Source organism: Oryx dammah, unplaced genomic scaffold (assembly GCF_014754425.2).
Source record: "Oryx dammah isolate SB20612 unplaced genomic scaffold, SCBI_Odam_1.1 HiC_scaffold_25, whole genome shotgun sequence".
NCBI lineage: Eukaryota > Metazoa > Chordata > Mammalia > Artiodactyla > Bovidae > Oryx > Oryx dammah.
Genome location: NW_024070209.1, coordinates 68321120 through 68344570, shown reverse-complemented (window position 1 = coordinate 68344570; position 23451 = coordinate 68321120). Strand labels below are relative to the sequence as shown.

General features: G+C 48.5%; 1 protein-coding gene across 1 annotated transcript in view; it reads right to left on the bottom strand.

Annotated features, from left to right (window-relative positions):
* CAPN13 (calpain 13) overlaps positions 1-23451 on the bottom strand; it is an 83086-nt gene that overhangs the window by 27003 nt on the left and 32632 nt on the right. The window contains exons 4-10 of the mRNA XM_040225695.1: positions 21449-21455; positions 20475-20529; positions 18739-18854; positions 14850-14983; positions 8352-8526; positions 7331-7405; positions 2437-2522 (exon numbers count right to left, since the gene is read on the bottom strand). Coding sequence (XP_040081629.1) covers positions 2437-2522; positions 7331-7405; positions 8352-8526; positions 14850-14983; positions 18739-18854; positions 20475-20529; positions 21449-21455 — 648 coding nt within the window. The remainder of the gene's footprint in view (positions 1-2436; positions 2523-7330; positions 7406-8351; positions 8527-14849; positions 14984-18738; positions 18855-20474; positions 20530-21448; positions 21456-23451) is intronic.

The window sequence follows — 23451 nt, the reverse complement described above, 5'->3', positions numbered from 1 at the left end:
TGTGTAAGGGAAAATAAATGTAGTGTAAATCAATACGCTATTGATTCATACAAGTTTGCCTTTAAGTGTGTGTGACTGAAATTTCCATTATGGTTGAGATTAGACCATCCACTCTCCAGTTCTTAAAAACTAGGAAAGGAATTGACCAGCACACGGGGAAAGTGAGGATGCAGCCATGCCACTTCCTTCCAGCCTGGTCATTGGTATGGGATTGTGAACCTCAGCCCTCAGTCGTGATCCACCAGAGAAGGTGTGGTGGGCTCCACCCCTCATTCCTGCTCTGCACACTTCTCTGCCCTGTTCAAAGGCCTTCATGAACCCCAGGACTCTAGGACACAAATCTAAACTTCTCAGCAGGCACCAGGCTCCCTGGCTCCAGGTTGTGACACGTCTTTCTCTCTTGTTCCACTGCCCCAGGCCAACTTCCTGGCCCTTAACACACTACCAATAAATGTGTTTAGGCACAGCAGCTGACACTTCCCTCCTACCTAGGGATTGCTTTCAAAGTGCGTTATACCTTTTTTTTTTTGGTTGAACTCCATTCAGTGCCATCCATCCATCCCTGAACAGACCTGCCCGTGGGAAGCTTCCCTTCCCTCACCTCTGGGGTCCCTAGTTGCCTTCACTGGCCATTTGATCTCTAGCACAGGGACTGTGGCCAGAACATCAGCTCGTGTGAATTTCTTGCTTCTTTCACTCAAGGAGGATGTACTGCAGACACCTTCCCTTCCTCTACTCCTGCTGTCGTGGCCAGCCCCAATCAGGGATCCCAGCTAATCTGATCGCCCTGGCCACAGTGGACAGCTTGGAGTGATGATTGGGAAGGTGGGGGGAGGGACTTTGTAGTGCCATGGATACCCCTGGGGAAGAAGAAAAGAACAGAGGTACAGTAAAAGGAGGGAGGGTGGCAGGGAGCAAAAATGCTGTCAGTGGTTCGTGGTTTTGCAAGTTCATTCCCCTTCTGTTGGGGGAGGGGGGACTAGCTGCCCTTTTGTCAGAGGGTATCTGAGATCACAACAGGTTTACTCTAAGTCAGGTTACCTATTTCCTCTCTCGACCTTTCTCACGTTACTACCCTCCAGCCCCACTTGTGTAGGCACCTCAGCTGTTGGGGCTCACACAGGATCCCGGGACCCATACAGGATCACACACCACTCAGCCTGGGGCACAGGGGTCAGGACGGGGACAGGAGCAACGCTGGCCTTTGCTTCCAGGACACGCTTCTCCCCACATTGACACTCACTGCTTGTTGGGGCCTTTTCTCTTGTGCGCCTGAATGCTTTGCATTTCCTTTCGGATCATCTCTTCCTTGTGCTAAGCTGCCGTGGCCTCTGGACTCTGTCCATGGACCTAACACAGGTCCTCAGTGGCCTGGGGATGGGCTGGGCCTCACTGGGGGAGAGGAGCCGAGAGGAGCCAGTCTGTCGTGGCTGGCCCTCCATCCCTGCTCAGGACTGCCGTGTCATTCTTAGTCAGCAAAGGGGTGGGGACCAGGAGTCAGTCCTCCTGGCAGCTGAGAAAGGCCAGCCCAGCTCCCCAGGAACCACAGAGCACACAGCAGAGGGCCCACAGGTTAGCTGGGCCAGCAAGCAGCTGCCTGGAACACAGCCACAACTAAGACCCACTTCCCCCTGTCACTCCCACCACCAGCAAGGTGCGTCCGGACTGATAGGCAGGAGAGATAACACAGGTGGACCAAGCCAAAAAATCAGCCAGATCTTCGCCTCAGTTTGCCCACTCGCCCTCTGCTGCTGCTGAGTCGCTTCAGTCGTGTCCGACTCTGTGCAACCCCATAGACGGGAGCCCACCAGGCTCCCCCGCCCCTGGGATTCTCCAGGCAAGAACACTGGAGTGGGTTGCCATTTCCTTCTCCAACGCATGAAAGTGAAAAGTGAAAGTGAAGTTGCTCAGTCGTATCCGACTCTTAGCGACCCCATGGACTGCAGCCTACCAGGCTCCTCCGTCCGTGGGATAATCCAGGCAAGAGTACTGGAGTGGGGTGCCATTGCTTCCATTCTGATGACATAGCACCATCAGGACCTGAATCCCATGGGATCCTTTTATGGGCTGAGGCTCCTGCTCTCCATCTCTGTCTGCCAAGTAGAACCCAGCGTCTGCCCTGCCCCACCCCTTTTAATTTTTTACTTATTCTAGGTAGTATATGAGTTCACTGCTCTGGTATACCCACTGGAAGACAGACACTGTCTCTTGTCCCACAGCTCCCATCCCGCAGTGTACTCAGTACAGAGTACACAGTAGGTGTCTAAATGATGCCTGGTAAGTGGCATCATAGGAGTGTGTGATGGATGGACAGTCCCACACAGGTGTGAGCTGGATAGGCTCGCAGGGAGGTCCACCTGCTGCCCTCGTGGGCCAGGGTGCTCTCTGAACACCAGGTGTCCATGAAGGAGAGAGAGAGGTTTCCAGAAGCCATACCGGTCACTCCAGGGCCCTCTCCATTCAGTCTTGCCCCAGGGGTTCCACAGGCGGATAAGATACTCCCAGCTCCTCCTGTACTCAATCTGCAAAGAACAGAAAAGGAAAACTGTCAGTGTTCTCCAGCAAAAGTTGGCAGAAAGGATATGAATGCAGCTGCTTTTCACCTCCAAGGACTAATTTAACTTCTGACCTCATTTGGCTGCAGCCAGAAGAAAAAATGGAAAGGAAAAAAAATCAATGCTTCTGCCCGTGTGGAGTTGGAATGAGATCGAGAAGAAAATGGTCCTTTTTTTTTTTTTCTGCACAGCACCTTGAAGGCAGGTGCGGCTTCCTCATTCCGTAAGACTGCATCCTAAAGCCTGCACCAGCTGAGACTGCATGGCAGATAAACACTGAGGATGGTGCTGCCACGGCTGCAGAGGGGAGATCTTTATGGGTCCCTAGCCTCCTCCACATCTTGTTGCAGCTGGCATCTCTGTTCCACAAAAATAGCTGCTTCCTGGCTGGCAGCACCTTGGGAACTGTGCTAGGGTCTCCACAGGACTGTTCTGAGTAAGGCCAATAGAGGAGGCTGATCTGAGAGGACTGCCTGGGAATTGAGCCCTCCCCCAGCCTGCAGTTGGGGCGGGGGGAAGAGTGGGGGCTGCACCTGCCTCCGGCAGCCTGTCTCTGTAGGGCATCTCCTGAGTGCTCTGAAATTTCCTTCCTTCCTGGCTGGGGGTGGGGGGTGGAGGTGGAAGGGGTCACATCATTATCCCTCCTAGATACCGAGGTCAGCAAACCACTGAGGCCAGAGGGCAGGACTGTTTGTTGCAAAGTTAAAACAATCACAACCCTTTGAACCTACCTTCCTGGATCCAGGAGGCCTCTGCCTGGGGAGAGGAATTAAAGCATGATTGAATTGCAGCTGTGGTATTGATCGGTGTTAATGTTGTCCTAAGAGACAGAGGGGTGAAGAAGGGGAGGATTTGTTCACTGATTCCAGGTCAGAGGAGAGAGTTCTGAGTGGAATATTCCCACGTGGGAAAGAAACATGTGTGTGGAGGCAGGCCCAGAGCCAGGCCTGACTGAGCGTGTGATGTGTGCCTTCAATCCTCCAGGTAGATGTTCATGTAACCCCTGTCTTGCAGAGGTGGAGAATGAGCATTGGAGAAGTTAAGCAACTTTCCCAAGGCCACAGAGTGAGTGGCAGAGGAGGAATTCTGAACATCTCCATGGTCAGTCTCCAAAGCCCAGGCTCTTAATTTTGGAATTGGGAGTGGAGAAAGGATACAGCTGCTCCAGGGCCCAGCTCATTCTTGGATGTGGCTGAGACTTTGACCTTGCATGGAAACCCTGGGCGAGCATGTGATTACCAAAAGAGTGGTGCCATGAAGGAGCCAGGGGCTTCCCTGGTGGCTCAGATGGTAAAGAATCTGCCTGCAAGGCAGGAGGCCCGAGTTCAATCCCTGAGCGGGGAAGACCCCCTGGAGAAGAATATGACAACCCATTCCAGAATTTTCGCCTGGAGAATTCCATGGACAGAGGAGCCTGGTGGGCTACAGTCTACAGGGCTGCGAAGAGTCAGACACGACTGAGCGACTAACACACATACATGAGAGAGCAATGGGGTCAGAGAAGGGCGCATGAACCTAGCTTGGGTACAGTTCTTTTCTGTCCACTTCTGTCTGGCTGACACTGCAGTGGAAGGTACTCTGACTCTTAATGCCACATGAGATGGGGGTTCCCCTTCTATGTCCCATCCCCTGGGGCCCCAGGCTTTGTATGTGGTGTATTACTAACTGCCAGCATATGATGGAGCCCATGGAACAGGGATGTGAGAAACAATCTTCTGGTGGTCCAAAAAGCTTAATAAGCCACCCTCAGTGCCTAAGGGACAGTCAGGGGCTCAGGCAGGCACGGGAGAAGAGCAGCCAGTGACTGGAAGGGGCTGAGGCAGCACTAAATGATGCGTGCAGAGAAACACACATCCCCTTGCCCTGGGGAGTCACCGACCCAGCTAGGTGCATAGTAAAAAATGCCAATTTCATTTATCTTCCTGTCTGTGTCCCGCCCAGAGGGAGGATGAGCAGATTAAAAAGCATGTTGCATTTATGGGCTGGTTTAATCTTAGCACTTGTGGTCAGAGTTGTAAGCCCCTCTTTCTGGAGGAAGAATCTTTAATCAAGTTCTTGGGTCCTTGTCTGACTGTGTTACTTCTTTCTGACAGGGCTCTGTTATCACATGGGCCTTGGCCAAGTGGTTCAGGGGTCACCTTCAAGGCCAAGGTCACGGCTGCATCTGAGAATGGGCGAGCTTTCTTGCATTACTCTCCTGGCTACTGACTGTACCCTGACCCTGGTCAGATCTCTCAGAAAGGGAGCCACTGGGAAGAGGTGATCCAGGTCATCTCTCCTGGATAATAATTCCTTGAAAGTATCCTCTTGAATGTGAGTTCCATAGGTGGTTAATAGTGACTCCTAGAGAAAATTGTTTCATGGCTAACGGTAGATTAAAACCAAGCTGCACTTATGTTGTTAATACAGGCCTTCTCAGAGCCTTTAAATGCTAACATCCAAATACTGCCTTCACAGAGTATCTCACCAGGCTGGCACTGCTGAGAGCACATGTTGGGAAGTGTCAGTAGCCACAGAATAGCAGGAATGGCGGGAATGGACCGTGCAGGACACACGGTCTTCATCACCTACATGTCACAGGAGAATGTCCTGTTCAGACTGCTCAATGCATTGTAAGAACGACTCAAAGCATGTGCTGTGGGGGAAAAACATCAGGAGCCCAAACCCCAGCTAAACCCACACTTGGGACTCCCCAGTTTGCCTCCCCCACCTTGCCCTAGAAGTTTACTTGGCTACTCTGTCACTGCCATCCCCAGGCCCAGCCTTGGCAGGACTCATATTCCACAGCCATCTGGACCTCTCGATACACAAAGTGCCTTCTCCCCTGTGTTCAGAGGAGAAACAGAGGCTATCTCAATGTATTTAAGGGCCTTGCCAGGAATGGCCGGCACATCACACAGGTACCACGGCTCTTTCCTTCCAGGCCCAGCAGAGATGTCACTCATTGATCACAGCTCTCTTTTCCAAGTCTGGAAGCAGAGCCAAAGTCTTGTCGACACAGTTATCTAGGCAGCAGTGCCGGGATCAAGGCTGGCACACGAGAAAGCCAATTTACTCTCCCTAGCCTAGTCTTGTCCACATCTGGGATGGGGAGCTTTGGGGGAGCAGAGCATCCATCCGTGGTCAGATGTGATGACAGTACTGTCTGTCTCCACTGAGAATTCAGAGAAGGGCGTGGCCAGTTCCAGATGAAGTGCATCAGAGCTGTTGGGACTGGGATCTTCTGTGGCCTGGGTTTGTCAGGGCCTCTTCCTTACTTCTGAGAAATATTTGAGCTCCTCACATACATTCTGTGATGGAGGATCCGTGATGTCATTTTCACAGGCCAAGGACAGATGCATTGATTCACTCAGGCAAGTGCCCACATCCATTGATCCAAGAGCATCTATTAGGTGCCTACTCTCCTCCAGGTGCTGTGCAGAGGAAGCATTTTGGTCCTGATTTCCTTAGGGAGGTAGGCAGGGGGGCAGGAGACAGAAGATATTGCCTCTGTTTTGCAGATTGGAACATTCACCCAAACACAAAACAGTGGAGCAACTGGCCTTTGGTCAATGGACAAGAGAGACAGATTGGCACAGGGAAGGGAGATACAAGAAACAAGCCAGAAATAGAAGCTGAGGCTTTGCATTCCTTGCTCCATAAATACATGTGAAAAATGGACCCTGGGGTTTGTAACTCTGTCTCTTAGGCCCTAGAAAACATTATCAGACCTCAAGAGCTGTGAGAAATACAGGGATCGGGGTGGGAGTAGCATTTGTGGGAAATCGTCACGAGGCCAGGAAGGACGTTCCCTGCATGTCTGCGTGATGAGCATAGATGGGAACTAAGGAGACGTGGTGTCTGAGCCCAGCCACTGCAAGCAGCTATGCAACCCTGACCTTCCCCCCTCAAGCCTCGGCTTCTCATTTATGAATGAAGGAGGCTGGACTTAAGTCATGTTTTCCAGAATAAATGCTACTGCACACACTGGTGACATGCATTTTTGTCCAACCCAAGTCGGTTGTTACATTGGGGAGAAAGACTGTCCCCAAGAGCCACCCTCCCCTCTTTTATGGGAATAAAGTTCTAGCTGGGCATATGGCAGCCCTACCAGGTATGTTTTCCAGATACCCCTGGGCCTTGGGGTGGCCCGATTAGGTCCAGACTCATGGGGTCTGAGAGGCCACGGTGTGTGCCTACACTGACACATGCCTTCCAGATGGGTGTGTAAGTGTCCCTGGCCCCTTTCTCCTCCCCAGGCTGGGAGATGAGGAGACCAGAGGCAGCTGCCCTGGACTCACAGGTAGAAGCCCCATGTTACAGATGGCAGAGCCACCTACAAGCTCTGGAAATCACCTGCTCACCTGAGGCATGAACTTGATCTTGTTTGAGCCCCTACATTTTGGAGAGTCTTTGTCATAGTTAAGTTGGTATGTAGCAAATAAAACCCTTTCGGGGCAAACTCTCCTCCAAAGGCAATTGGGTAGCTATTCTGCTTTCTTTTGGGGCTAATCCCCCAACCTGGCTAGACACTCAGCCTCTCTGAGGGCATTTAAGGAGAGTAGATCTCTGGTTTGGCGGGGGAGGCGGGGGGTGTCCTGAAGGATGGTGATACCAGACACCAGAACTTTTGGATGCATAGAGGGAATGAGGTGGTCCATGACAGGCCTGGACAAAGCAGAGGCAAGAGTGATCAGTACCCGTTTCAGCTTTGCTGGGCTCACCTTGGCATGTGATTCTGATTCCTGTTTAGGGGAGCAAGAACCCTGGGGCACTGTGTCCACAGGGAGCCTTACCTGCTCAGCGCCAGTCACCGTGTAGGCATGCCGGCTCACCAGTCCATTTGCCATCCTCACGGACTCGTTTATGGGCTTCAAAGGAGGGAAGCAGACCAAGCAGTAAACTCTCATGTGTTCTTCAAAAAAAAACCCAGAAAAGCACAACTCACTCAGCAGCTGAGCTGGGGCTAGATGACAAGCCTCCCACTGACTCATGCTGGAACGCCATTGTTCCTGGATCTCTTTCCTAGAGAGGCGGAGTTTGAAGGCTGTAGGGTGTCTGAGGCCCCAGGACTTCATACCTCAGGAGACCACCCTATGATAGACAGAAGCCCACTGGGTCCTGAGGACCTGGGCTGCTTGCTTTTCTCTAAGGGCTTGTTATCAGTGAGACATATCCCAACACATGTCTTCTGGGCATTTTGTGGGAGTCGAGAAGACCTGCCACCTCCAGGCCATGAGGAATTGGGATTTAAAGTGCATTTTGGTTTCAGGTGGTGTTTCAGACCAGGGGCGTGTGACTCAAAGCCCACGTGGTTAAAGAGTGAAGGAAGGATCTGCAGGGATAGGGCATTGGCTGCCTTGGAACAGAATCAGATAATTTGGAGGGTCAGCCAAGCTTTTCAGAATGGGGGATGCTGCCTTTGGGGTGCTGCCTTTACAGCCAGTGAGAATCAAAGGGCCTCCCCCCATCACTCTGAACCCCACTGCTTCTGGTCACAGGAAGCAGTGGGCAAAGGCTTCAGCATTAGACGACAGCACCTGAAGCCCTGCTCAGCCACTTACCGGCTGTATGATGGTGGGCATTTCACCTAGCCTCTCTGAGCCCATTTCTTCTTCTGTAAGTGAATTCTGTGATCCCTGTTTCAGATGGAGGGCTGTTACGAGGATTAAATGAGGCAGTGTCAATAAAGCACAGCATCAGTGCTCCATGGTGGTCACTTGGCCATTCCCCTTACTAACTGAATGGGCCAGTGGCTGAACACTCTGGGGTGAGGAAAGGCTCGAACCAGTGTAACAAGATCCCTGATCCACTCACCCCGGCCAGGGTGCCGCAGGTCATCAGAGAGCCTGCCTCCGCTGCCGTCTTCACCAGCGTCATCAGGTCAGGCGAGGATGAGTGCAGGCTGATGTTGGTGACCACCCCTCCCGTGAGGTCCACCAGGGCATCGGGGAGGTAGCCATAGTGCAGATTGGCATAGGACCCATGAAACCTGAGAAAGAGGAAGGCAGATCAACCCCAGTGGTGCCTCTGTTGCCTCCAGGAAGGGAGATAGCACACTGGACCTCTGTGTATTTCCCAGGGGAAGGATTTACCAAATCACCCCTTAGCTGTGGCCATCTGCCCAACTTCTGTTCTCCTGGATAAAGATTCTAGCAATGTGCCACCCTTATCGCTTCTTTTTCCTGGTCCCCTGGGCAGTCTCACAGGTGGCAGCATTATATAGAGGTTAGGAATGCAGGTGCTGGGGCCACAGGCCAAGGGTCAAATCCCAATCTCCTCAGATATTTAACTGCTTGACCTTAGATAAGTTACCTAACCTCTTAGGGCTGGGCTTCACATAGTGCCTGGCACATGGAAAGTCTTTAATAAAGACTGTCTGTTAATACAATGAGGACCCACTGTTTCCTGTTTAACAACAGTTTTAAGTACTGGCTGTGTGCAGGGTACCTTGTATTCAAAGACAGGTGAGACCTCTGCCCTCTAAGAGACCACAGTCAACAACTCTGATACCCTCTGTGACCATAAACAGCCTTAGGCCTTACTTTTGTGTGAAGCTTGATGCAGAATTCCCCTTTCCATCCTCAGAACTAACCCTCCTCCCACTCCAAGAATCATCAGGGAGGTGACGTCACTGAAGGTAACACAGGTGAGGAAGAGGCTTCCATACACATCCCCAAAGCAAACCACCCAAACTCTCAGACTCGTGCTCCAAAGTGCCTCTCCCACCCTCCCATGGGGTTTCTGCTTCGGGACCCACACCCCAAGAAAAGTCCAGCCTTATTGCCCCTATCTTGCCTTCCTCCCAATTTTCTCCCAACTGTTGCAGCCCCAATCACCTACTGGTGAGGCAGACAGTCTTGACTCAAGAGCCAGTCTGCTTGGGCCACCTCCTGGCCTTCCCTGTCATGATGTCTCAGGCTTGGGCAGGAGGCTGAGCTTCTCAAGGTCCCCTCTGCTCATCCAGGAAACGGGCTCTTGCAGTGGTGCTGCCAGTGACGCACACGCAGCATATGGAGAGGGTCTGGCTCACGGAGGCATGCTTCCCGCGGGCACAATCAGGACAGCAAGTCCCTGCTTCCCTGCTCCTACTGTCCCCCCTGAACAGCAGCACTCGCCACCAAGGTGCTCTCCCCTTCAAAGGACACGTCAGGTTGCTTGGCCTTCCTCGGGTGTCTGTTAATTATGAGAGTGCATGGATCAACCTGGAACAGAGAGGAAGTGACTGGGGGTTCTGGGAAAGTTTCTGAGAAGGGGCACAACTCTGAACTAAGTTTTATCCAAGTAAGGCTATGGTTTTTCCAGTAGTCATGTCCGGATGTGAGAGTTGGACCATAAAGAAGGCTGAACACTGAAGAACTGACGCCTTCAAATTGTGGTATTGAAGATTCTTGAGAGTCCCTTGGGCTGCAAGGAGATCAAACCAGTCAATCCTAGAGGAAATCAATCTTGAATATTCATTGGAAGGACTGATATCGAAGCTCCAATACTCTGACCACCTGAAGCAAAGAGCTGACTCATTGAGAAAGACCCTGATGCTGGGAATGATTGAGGGTAAAAGAAGTGGGCGGCAGAGGATGAGATGGTTGGATGACATCACTGACTCAATGGACATGAGTTTGAGCAAGCTCCAGGAGCTGGTGATGGACAGGGAAGCCTGGCATGCTGCAGTCCATGGGGTCACAGGGAGTCAGACATGACTGAGTGACCGAACAACAAGGACAGTGGGACAGACACTCTGGGGAGGAAGAACAAATCAGGGAGGCTCTGGAGCCGGAAGAGTGTGGTGGCGTGGGACCAATGATGGACTGACAGATCCTCCTGGGAGAGGCAAGACTGACAGATCACGGGGAAAGCCTACAGCAGGGGCTGGACGGGTGAGGTCATATTTGATTTGATAACTCAAATTCCTGTCAATGGGGTGACCTGGAAAGTTACTGTGGGGTCCTAAAATACAGGCAGGGCAAACCCACAACAACACGAGGTGATCTGGACTGGGTGGGACACCCTGCCTCCCATAGTCAAAGCTGTCTGGTGGGCATGTTCCCCATCACTGCCTGGTCACTTGGGCCCTGGCCAGGGATCTCAGCTTTCCTGTCCCTGACGGGCAAGCAGTGGCCAAGCCCCTCCCAGGGAAAGACCTGGCCTCATCTTGCTTTCTGGTGATGAAGGTCAGGCGTGGGTCCATTCTGCTGCCGCCTCTACTAGGGCCCATGGCCTCGGATAAGACTGCTCCCAGTCCTCAGCCCTTCACCCAGATCTGCTCCGGGGCCCCTCAGACATCCCTCTCTCAGCATACTTCCAACTCTGCTGTTCTCTTCCCTTGAGACCCCCCAAAATTCACATAAATCCATTCCAGCAAACAAAGATAAGCAGCCGCTCTCCGCAGGACACTGTCCCAGGTACAAACACCATGGATGCTGAGAAAGCCTTGTTTTAATGAAAGCAAAAGACCCACAGAACTCAAAGGCCATTCTACAGGAAACAGATGACAGATGGATCTCAACTTGTTATTAAACTGGTTCTAAATCTTATTTCCCTCTCTCTGACCAGGGTTATGTTTGGTATTAGACTCTTATCTCTGTGATGTTTGCTGAGTCAACTGCAAAGCTTCCCTTTGGTCACGACTGTGCCCAGGTAGGTCTCAGTATATCTGACTCACTTGATTTTCAACATGTTTTCAGGCTCTGGGTCATAGATTAAGAGGGCGCTGAGGGTGCCAGAAGGTCACCAAGACCAGTGAACCAGTGAAGTTGCTCAGTTGTGTCCGACTCTTAGCGATCCCATGGACTGTAACCTACCAGTCTCCTCCATCCATGGAATTTTCCAGGCAAGAGTACTGCAGTGGGTTGCCCTTTCCCTCTCCAGGAGATCCTCCTGACCCAGGGATCAAACCCAGGTCTCCCACATTGCAGGCAGACAGTTTATCGTCTGAGCTACCGGGGAAGCCCAAGACCAGGGTTTTAGAATCTATTCCAGAGCCCACCAGCATGACCTCTCTCCCTTGCTGCCACACCCCGTTCTGGCTTCAAATAGAACCGCCCCAGAGCCACACCAGGAAGGCCCTGCTGGCTCTGTCCCGTCACTCCAGGGCCCCAGGGCCACGACCTCAGTGTCTACAAGCCTCGTCTTGTTATCTGGGCTTCATTCTCAAATGCTAACGTCCAGCTCTTCCTGACACTGGAAATGAGCAACAGCTTCAGTTAGGAACAAGGTGCCTCAAAAGAAACAATGTACAAAAACTGTACTTGCAATGCACCCTCCAGAAGGACAGGGACTGGTGGTGGTGGATAAGGTTGGAACCTTTTTTTAGGGCCCCAAACTGCATGGTCCCGGGTCTTCAGTCTTGCCAAATAATGTCTGATCACACGACCAAAGACCTCAGTAGACAGCTTAATCACTTGCACCTGCCATCACATCACTATTTGGAGTCTTGGCTTCCCCATTCATCCTATGAAGCATTGGTTAGGAAGATCTTTGGGGAACTTGATTCCAGAACACTCTCCGCTACTCATTTTCTCCCGAAATGTGGGGTCCCCTGGCCTTCTGTCTCCTAGTATTGATTCCTAGCTGTGATGTGTCCCTCCCTGTGTGGCTCTTGATGCTAGCAACCTCTTACACACAGCTGACGCTTGTATCTGATGTCAGCACCCTACCCTCTGCAGCCATCACAGAGACACCAAATGAAAGGGGAAGGATCCACGGCCAGCAGCCCCTCTCTCGGTGTCGTCCACAGCCTCCTCTCGCTATGTCTCCCTGATGCCTATGTGTCCTGTCCCAGCAGTGGCTGGGTGTTTAGACAAAGAGCTCTCTCTCTGCTTTACAGACACGAACTCACAGATCCTGCTTGTGTTTCAGGAACATGGCAGCTCTTCTCAGCCACCTTGGCTGACAGGAAATAGAATGGGAGGGAAAGACAGAGAGCGCTGAGTTTGCCACACCTGTCACTACGCCTGTCACCTGGGCCCAGGAATTCTGAGAGAGCCTTGTTCTCACCCCTCAGCTTCAGCCTCATTTTAGGAAAACGTCTCTCTACCTGACAATGATAGGAGAGAGGGAAGAATTCAGATGTCAGATCGGATCCAGGAAGGATGCTGAAAGGCTGTAATTCTGAGTCGCAGAGATCCCAGAAAGGATGCTAGGCAGCCTACCAGATTTTGTCCCCCACTCTCCTGTTTTGTGACCTCTGGGGAAAAAAAAAAAAAACAGGCAAATATATATTTTTTCCCCTCCACATCTGACTCACTTGACCAATTCATTTCCAAACTCCCCAGCTGCAACAGTGTTTCAAAGTCTGGAATCCAAGTGTTCACTCAGGATTGTCTACACCCTGGGAGGGAAAGAGGACTGTCTCCACTCAGACATGTGGGTTCTCCGTGCTTGTTCTGCAGTTCTTGTGGGCCAGACACTGAAGCACAAAGAAGCAAAGGACAAATCCTTTTCTTCTAGGACAGGCAGTGTCAAGGGATGATGGACAGGCATGTACCTGGGGAGGACAGATCTGATCCCAGCTTGGCCTCAAACATTGTGTGACTCTGGGCAAGTCATTTCATCCTCCACTAGCCTCGGGTTCCTCATCTTTCAGAGAAGGTAGGGTTTGATGCTGACAGAGGCTCCATCTAGCTCTGATGTGCTCTATTTGATTTCCTCCACATTCTACAATCCCCTTCTTTGGATGGAGGGAAAAGCTTTTAAATAGCTTTGGAGTTGGCAACGTTTTCTCAGGCTCTAGGTTTCTTCAGGCAGTTCAATGTGGATTCTGAGTCCAGTTTCCCATTTCTTTTCAAGCTGAATGACAGCTTTAGGTCAGCTGTTAACAAAATGAGGTCAAAGTCATCACTTCATTCTCCAGCTCTCTAATTCTCCAAGTGAACAGCCTTGCTCCCCCCTTTCAATAAACAAAGAAAAAAAATGAAGCCCTGGAATGGTGAGCGCTGAATCCACCCAAGAAAGATAATGGCAGTATTTGCATAAGAAGCTTAGAAGTGAATTAACCTCCCAAAACATATGGATTGTTTCAACCACCTTGGTTGTTTTCTGGGCTTCATTCTCAAATGTTAATGTCCAGCTCTTCCTGACACTGGAAATGAGTAACAGCTTTAGTTTTGAACAAGTTGACTCAAAAGAAACAATGTATAAGAGTGCTACCTATGTGCCCTTCAGCAGGACAGGGACTGGTAGTCGTCTGTGGGGTCGGAACCATTCTTCAGAGCCCAAGACTGGGCGGGGTGGGGTCTACAGTCTTGCCAAATAATGTTGCCTGATCAAATGACCAAAGACCTCAGTAGACTCAAGTTAATCACTTGCACCTGCCATCACATCACCATTCGGAGTCTTGGCTTCCCCCTTCATCATATGAAGCATTGGTTAGGAAGATCTTTGGGGAACTTGATTCCAGAACACTCTCCGCTACTCATTTTCTCCCGAAATGTGGGGTCCCCTGGCCTTCTGTCTCCTAGCTGTGATGTGTCCCTCCCTGTGTGGCTCTTATACACATCTGACTCTTGCATACCCCACCTGGGCCAGCCTGAGCATCTCTATTCCAGCATGCAGTGCAGTGCCTAGACTATGACGAAAGGCACAATAAAAATCTGTTGAATAAAATCAACCCAAATTGTGCAAGCGAAGCACATGACTTGAGGAGTTCATAGGTACTTCAGCTTGTGAACACCAGAAAATAGTCCTTGACACAGGGTGTTTAGACCATATGATAATAAGCAGCTCCTGCCCTGCCCCCCACACATAAATCCAATCCCATGGTACCCACACCAGGCCCCAGACTGTCTGCTGGGGTTGCTGCTCATATCATTCCCATTGTTGGGGAGGTCCATGCCCCCATGTCCCCTCTCCGTCTTCTGAAGTCCCACCCATCCTTTAAGGCCTTGCTCACCGCCACCTCCACTGTGCAGTGTCAGCTGACTGTGAGTCAGAAAGTCAGAACTGCTGTCTCTCTTCTCTGCCCTCTCAGCAGACTTTGCCCATGATATTGTATTTTATTTGGGCCAGTACACCAGCCCCTAAAATAGTACCACTGTCAGTCCCTACTTCTGTCCAGCTCTGCCCTGCCCATCCCTCGCTGTGTGGCTCTGGGTCCCTCCCAATGGCTGTGTCTAACACAGCCTTGCACGTGTGATTATTTTTATAGGATGTCCCACAAGGTGGCAAAGGCTCTGAGGCTCCCAGGGGCGTTGCTTGAATTGAGCAGAGTTGCCAAAAGTCTCAGGACCGACTGGTGGGGAGCATCTGTCAGGGCTAGTGGCTGGGCAGGCAGGGCCAGTATCCAGACCCCAGGCATAGGGACAGGCCCATCCTTACTTGGCGTAGGCCTTCTCCAGCAGGCACGGCCAAAACTCTCGCTTGTTGCGAGGTTTGACAAAGAGGTACTCGTTGTTCAGGACAGGTAGGCGATCGTCAATGACCACTTCCACCCACTGGCCACACCGCCAGAACTGGAGGAGAGAGAACAAAATATATGCCTTAGTAGAGCTGAGCCAAAAGATTACCACCATCGCCACGTGACCACCACAGTGCGACAAGAAGTCTATGCAGATCAAAATCCAAGCCCAGGTTGGCAGACAGGGGACGGGCCTGTCATCTCCACTGACAGGTGAGTCACAGATCGAGTTAATCAAGGAAAACACAGGCAGGGAGGAAGGCGTCTCGGGTCTAGCTGGACTTTGCTACTAATTCCTGCCTCACTTTGGCATGGCCTTTGTGAGCTTCAGACACACGCAAGAGGCTCCAGGTACATCTTGTGTACAAAATGGGCGCAGCAAGAGCAGATGCTGATAGCAGAGGAGAATGGGAGTGTCCTGATGCGGAAGGAGAGCCTTCGGGGAGCTGGAGGCTCGAGGGAAGATGGGCAGGATTCCTGCAGGTGGCAAGGAGGTGGGAAAGCATCCCAGATGGTAGCCACAGAGTGGGCAGGGCATGGAGGCCTCCAAACGTGAGCTTGCTGGGGAGGACTGAGCAGGTTGAGCCTCATCCTGGCCCTCCTGTCCTCACGTCCAGCTGGCTCTGCCATCAGAGCAGCAGCAATGAAGCGGGCTGGCACTGCTGCCGCCAAGAGCGCAAACGAACCAGATGTTCCTCTCCAAAACAGACTGGTTTAATCTTCAGCATTCAGCTCTTAATGGTTCACCCAGGGATGCTGCCAAATGACGAAAATTCATAACAAAGGCAGCTTTTTGGAGTTTGTTTGCTGGTCTCTGGATCAGCAACAGGGCTTCTGGTCTTAGGCCGGAGTCTTGACACAGGCAAGCCTCCGACAGCATGGCTCAGAGTAAGGCCAGGTGGATGTGAAACAGCACCTGCTCATGGTGAGGGGGAGCCATCCGCGTGGCCTTGTCCACAGCTGAGTGTCCCAGGTGTTGGACTGTTGCACCTGCATGAGGGTGCATTATCGAAGCAGAGATGGAGACCAAGACAGAGATGTCAGGGGAGACAAAACAAAGAAGGCGTTCTTGCAGTCTTTAATGAACCAGTCCACTGGAGCTGGTGCTCTCACAGCTGTGGGTCTGCGTCCCCACTGGAGTCAGATGCACAGGCAGGTGAAGTGGGGAGCCAACAGAGATGCTATTATAGTGAGATCATTGAACATGTCTGAAGCACCAAGGAAGAAAACCCTGGCTTTTGGATGGAGGGTACCAGAAGGACAGACCCATCGGAGTTTAATTGGATGGCAAAGTGTAGGAGCCAGTGTCCACTCGGTGGAACCATGCTCCAGGCCTCGTTTTATCCTGAGCAATAGCTATTGGATAAGATACTTAATTCTCTGTGACTCAGTTTCCTCCTCTATCAAATGGTGGTAAGAGTAAGAACCACCTCACACTGTGACTGGGATCAGATGGGACTGTGAGTGGGATCACAGTTTTGATCATACAAATTTGCAATTTGAAAGAATGTGTTGCATACAAGGTCAAGAAAATAGATTGGATATTTCTTCTGCAACATTGGAGAAGCTATAAGACAATGGAAAAATGTTTACAGATTTTTGAGAAAAAGGAATGTAATCCCCAAATCCTAAATCCAACTGAAATACTGTTTTAAAGAAAGAGCAAGTGAAAAAAATACTCACCTAATCTGAGGAAACTATTCAAGGAATTACTCCTCCCAAATGATAATGAAGTTAGAACAAAAATCTTAAGGGGAAATGAAGGCTGAAGGAAACAATGGTGAATTTGAATGATGAGTTTTGAATATGTTTTGGACAAGACACATACTTGTAACACAGGGAAAGGAAAATTGATAGTGAAAGGATGAGCAAAAATATGACAGGGAAATGTAAGTAACAGGAATCTAGAATAGCAATGTGAAAATCAGGTGAGGAGGAAGTCAAGGTTAGAAGCTTCACACACAACAAAGGGGGATATTGTGTAAGCTTTATTCTAAAAACTGAAGAGCAAAAACATAATTATTTGGGTACAAAAGAATAGAGCAAGAAAACTATAAAGTCAAAACATAAAAGGAACCCTCCAAACTATAACTTTGCAAAAGAACTTTAATTCACTTCTTTTAGAATATGACAAATCAAACAGACAAAAGATAAGCCAAGACAAAAGAGATAATTGCAGATTATATAATCTATAAATCAGAGAACTTGATTGCATATGTCAAACTTACAACCACTGGATAATATATTAAAAATATATATATATAGCAAAGAGATTGATAACGTAGACTTAACCACAAATTAGAGGAAATTAAATAAAATTTCAGAGACTTATGTAAGCAACTTTGGGGCAATGCATTTAAAACTATAGAAGAAATAGTTGATTCTCCCAGCAAAATATAAATTTCAAGAATTAACTCCAGAAGAAATAAGAGGCCCAAGCAGATCAATAGCTATTGAACACACTGGAAGAGTTAAAGAAATCATATTTTAAAAGGAGATAGGTCCAGACAATTTAACAATTGTCTATTTCACTTGCAAAGAACAGATAATCAATAATTAACAACCATTATATAAATTATTTCAGATCAAAGTAAATCTCAGTTTGCTCATATTAAAAAGCTAGTATAACTCCAAAGGAAAACAACAAAAATCTGGAATCCAATTATACATGTGATATAGATGCAAAAATTCTAATAAATTTTTAGCAAATTGAATCCAACAGTGGATTAAAAGAATGGTATACCATAAAGTATGCCACTAAAATCAAGAGAAGGCAGAATTTTGCTCTTGTCACCTCACTCAAAATTACAGTCTTCTAATTAATACAGCAAAACAAAATAACTCTATAAAAAATAAATATTAAGAGACAAAAGTATCTTTATTTGTGGATAATATTAGATAACTAAAAAATGTCCAGACATTAATAAAGAAAAAATTAGAATAAGAGAATTTGATAAGGTAGCTAGATACAATTTAACATAAAAAAAGGACTAGCATTCTCTTTTCATCAACATATAGTTAGAAAAATCATTCATGTTAGCTACAAAATTGTAAAATATCTGAGAATACTTTATCAAGAAGGGTATGGAAGGAATATCAAAACATAACTATAACATTTTATTGAAGGACATAAAGCTAGTTCTGAATAAATGTAAAGATATACTGTGCTTTTGGAAAGGAATAATTACAATAATAAAAATGTGATTTTTCCAAATTAATACATAAATTTAATGCTGCTCTATTCTGCTTCATGGTGGCTTTTCTTTTTAATTAGATGCAATGATTTAAAAATTCTCACAGAAGAATAAATGTGCAAGAATCAACAAGATAAAATATTTTTGAGGGAAAGACACTGAATAATGAAGGAGAACATGTGCCACCAGCTGTCACAACTCACTCTGAAGCTGCTGAAATCAAAACAACAGGATGTGGCACAGGCCAGACAGACAAAATCACAACGGTGTACGGGGTCTTTGATCAATAATTCTTTTCTTTGGCTGATTGTTTCTGCCATACTTTTTATTGGGTTGCCCAAAATGTTCTTTCAGATCTTTCCATAAGATGCCATGGAAAAACCCAGATGAACATTTTGGCCAACCCAATATTTACACGAAAACACGTTAACTGTTATCTTCCCTATGTGTTGCCAGATCCTGAGTTCAAATCCTTTTGAGGAGCTAACACACATTAACTAACATGTACGTGTCTCTCCCACATCTCAGGCTGCTAGACCAAGAGAACGTTCAAGACAGCTGCCTCCCTAGGCTCACAGAGAATCCCGTTTAAGGAGCATCCCAGCAGCATACTTACCCTAAAATGGAAAATCCCCGCATACTGGTATGAAAAGCTTTGGTCCATGAGGATCTTCTGCAGATACAGTGGACTCTGTGTCGAAGCCCCCAGTGCTGCCAGGAACCAGCAATCCCCTGGAGAGGAGAGGGACGACAGTCATGAGATGCTGTTTGGACACACCTGGAAGCCCCACCCCATGCACTGCTCAGAGTTGGCGTACCTCCTTCCAAATAATGCTTTTTTTGTTCTGTCTGAGAGAGGAGAATTGGGGAAAAGATTCACTGGGGTCAGTTCCAAGCAAGATAGAGGTGATGGTGGTAGTTATGGAGACAGCGGTGGGGATAGGGGTGGAGTAGTGAGAGGGATGGTGGTGTTGGTGCTGCTATGATGGTGATGGTAGTGTAGTCAGGAGAGCCCCAGCCAAGCAGATGGGCCAACTTGCCTTCTGATTCTCGTTTGGCCCAAGGGGCCCAGAACCAAAGTTACAGCAAATTTTGTTGCCAGCATCAGTGGCAATGGTGCACTCTAAAACTGGGGAGAACAGATTTCTGTTTTTCTTTGCTAATATTTACTCAGTCCCTCCTGGTGTCGGGGCCTTTCCAGCTCATATCCACGTTTTCCCCTCTCCCCCTTGAGGGAACATGGCTTTGAGCTTCTCCTTGAAGGTCGCTGTGAGCCCTTTTGAGTAAGCTCACCCTCTTCTCCTGAGTCTTCTCTCCATCTTCACACAATGGCTTGAATGCCCTTTCAAGTCAGGCATGCTGCTGGGTGCAGAAGCCACAAGGATGCCCTGGGAGAGGTCCCTTCTCCCGTCAGGAGGCTACTGGCTGGAGGGGACTTTCTCCAACACAGACAGCAAGCCAGGCAGGCCTCTATCAAATTCACCAGGTGAAGTCCAAGTGCCAGGGCATCAACTGGAAAGTGACATTCTAAGGACGTAAGGCCTGCTGTCAGAAGGGTTGTGTCTTATTTATTTATTTGGCTGCACTGGGTCTTAGTTCTGGCATGTGGGATGTAGTTCACTGACCAGAAATCGAACCTGGGCCCCCTGCACTGGAAACAAAGAGCCCTAGCCACTGAACCACCAGGGGAGTCCCAAGGATTGTATCTTATTTTGCTATGTCTCTGGGCTCCATGCCCACTTGCTCACCCCAAGGAGTCTCGCCCCCCACTCCTAGGGTTCTTGCTCAGGGGTGTTGCATGGCCACACCTGCTACTGCCCATGGGCCTCCCTTCTCCTGCCACATTCCTCAGGTCTCAGCAACAACTCCGTCCTGTGCCTGTCCAATGGGTTGGAGGGAGTCACACAGCTCTAGATTCAAACTCAACTCTGTCATGTATTGCTTTTGTGACATGAAAGACATTATTGTGTCCCTTGGACCCCTAGCTTCCGCATATATAAAATGAGGATGTTGCAGGGTTAATGAACTATTTCATGCAAAGTATCTAGCAAAGCCTTGCAGAAGTTCAATAAACATTTACTTCCCTCTACTCAGTGCTCAGACTAAACTCTGTGTATATTTTCTCCTTTTCTTTAACAATTCCTCTCCCTAAAGGGCTCTGCACACACACTAAGCTAAGCTGATTTGCAGGCTGAAGGTCTGAGCATGAGAAGTCCAACCACAGCAACACTGAGGGTGCCGGCCTCTATGGGGCTGGGTGGGGGCACTTCCCTTCACTCACTGCTGCTCAGAGGTGGACTTTGGGCAGCCTGCCTCCATCCAGGTCCAAGAAGAAAAAGGTTGAGTTCTTACCTGCCTCTCCTTGTTGGATATCAAATCTGCTCGCACCTTCCAGGATGAAGACAGGCTCTGATTTACCCTTCAATAAATCCTTAGAAAAGAGCAGGGGAAAGCCATGAGCATCTTTTATCCCTCTGTCTCCCAGGGTGGTACCCAAGACGTCACTCTCCTCGTCTTTGAGGAGTAGAGGTTACTTTGTAAAGAGGTGTTTAGGATCTGAGTTAGGAAAGTTTCCCTCATTCTTCAGGTTTTATTGCTAACAGGGAGGCAGATGTCAGAGGGGCGTATGTGTAACTGCCCAGATAGGCAATAAATGCATGGGCAGACTGCACGAGGAGATAAGGACCAGGATCCTTACATCAAATGATCAGCCATCCTAGTCCCAACAGCAGTGTTTCATTAAGAGTCTATAAACAGCCAAGAAAGAAAAGGATGCATTTACTAGAGGAAACTTTTACAAACATAATCACACTTTCCTTGTGAAATGTCATCTCTCAGAAGTCAGTATAGGCATTCGGAGCTCCAGGTTCAAGTCCAGCCACGTGCTGTACAGGATGCAGGCTGTGTATTACTCAGGTCTTTGCCCATTCCCTGGCTAACACCCAGACTGATTCTGGAAGACCCCAGGCAGCTTCTAGGTTTTCCTGCAACCAGGAGCCCACAGGATTTCCTCAGTGTCCTCTCTGTGTCCTGTATCTCCATTGCATGGATTTGCATGATTTGGTATAATTGTTCCTGTGTCATTTCTTTTCACATTGACAAGAGAGTTCCCAGAAAACGGGGCTGCAAAGTGGAAATGGATTCATCTGCTCAACAGCCATGAACATGTGAAGTCCTGTATCTTGTGAGACCTGTCAGCCCTTCGTAAACTGCCCTCCAGTTTCCTGGTGGAGCCTCCAAGGGGCACACAAAGCTGTGCGTGCTTGCAAACAAGTCAGCCAGCCCACTGCACCAGGCCTCCTCCCACCATCTTCTCTGCATACAACTGGCCCTCTCTGATGACCATGAAGGGGGCCCTCAGGCCCAGGTCCTTGCAGTGGAGCCCCTGAGCTGACCCTCTGCCTTACCCTTGGCTGCACAGAACTCAGGGTCTCTCTTAACACCGACAGGAAGGGCAGAGCTGTCACAGGGTCCTGAAGGGATCAACTCTCCCAGTGTCAAAGCAACTTGGGTGCTTCGGTAGCTCTAGTTGTCCCCTCCCTTTCTACTGGAAGAGGGAACTCAAAGTCTTAGTGGAGGCTGGCTGGAAATCCTCCACTCAAGAGAGTTAAAGAAGAGGGTGAAGGCGTTTGGGTTTTGGCTCAGGTTTCTTGACCACTGCATAAAGAACGCTGCAGCTTCTTTGTCATTTACTCCTGGTTTACCACCCTGATGGGCAGAGCAGGGGTGGGTGTACTGAGGGTCAGAAGAGCAGAACCTCGTGTGGAATCCTGTCTGCATTGTTCCTGGGGTGACCTTGAGCAACTTCCTTTACTTTGCTGAGCCTCGGTTTCTTCATGTGTAAGAAAACGGGCATCAAATGAGAAAGTCATGATGTCCCGGCTGCTGTGGCCAAACCCTCATGGAGGACGAGATGCTTCATTCACAGTGATCTCCTGACGGACTTGCCAAACAGGAGTCTGTTACTTTACAAACGAGGAAGGATGTGAAATATTAGCGTAGCGTCAGACAAGGGGCCTGTTCAATAAATATTGATTCCCTGCTTCTGTAATATTTGCAAAATTAAAAAGACCACATTCATGGATAAACCTAGTGTCTCCAATGCATTCATTATTAAACACGAGAGAATAAAAACATGAATTACACAGTCGAATTATAAATAAAAGAAAGAAAAAAGAGCCTCACAAATATAGGTGGAAGAAAATGATCAAGAGAACAATTGGTGAATTACAAAATAGAAACACAGCAAGATCAGCAAATACATTGTATTTGGGGAGAAGGTTTACTTAGACCCAGCCTTTGGCTAATATGGTAGAGAATCTTATTTCAAATAAAATTAGAAATCTTGTTTTAACAATATAAAAACATGATGTAAAATTCTATACTAATTGGTTTAAAACATACTGAAGATTGTTGGACAAAAATTAATATAGCCAAAAATGATCCGAGTTGGTAAATCTCCTGACAATCAACAACCTTGATATAGTTTTTTTTTTAATGATTAAAGAATATCTCCCTGATATCTCTGTCAAGGCTTCTACACACAATTTTCTTGCTGAGTTCTCTCAAATTTTCAGGGAATAAACAACCCCTGTGTTGCTTGTAGTTTCAGCATTAGGAAAAAAAAAAAGAATCCTGTCACTGTTTATTTTAAGAAGCCAGCACAGCCTGGATGCCCAACCCGACACACACACACACACACACACACAGCCCCCTCACAGACCGATTTCACTTATGGAAAAATACTGAAATAAATACCTGGCAAGGGAATCAACAATAAATTATACAACTAACCCACTATCATCAAGTAGGGTTTGCCACAGAAATATAGGATGCCAGGATGGATTCCTATCAGGATATCTGATGACACCAAATAACATTTACATAGGCCAAAAGAAAAATAATTGCTCTCTTTCCAGTAAATGCCATGAAGGCATTTCATAAATGCACAACTTTTTCTGATTTACCAGAATATTAAAATTAAAAAACTGCAAATTTTGCCAAGTAGGAACAGAAGGATACTTTAACATTCTGAAGATTAAATGGGAATTATTTCAAACCAAAAATCAGTCATCAACATCAAGTTCATGGACAAACACTAGAAGTGTGTGCATCAAAGTTGGGCACAAAACTAGCATTTTTTGTTTCTTTTTCTGAGCTATCCGTTCCTTCCTCACCCTGGCTTAAGAAGGGTCCTGGGCAATCCCCAAAGAGCAAAGGTAGGAGGAGACAGAAATCATACCCAGAAGCATTTCAGTCTGCTGGGCCGGCTTTCTGAGACCAGGCCCTCAGAGAAAACAGGTTAATATGCTTGGAAGGTAAAAATCCT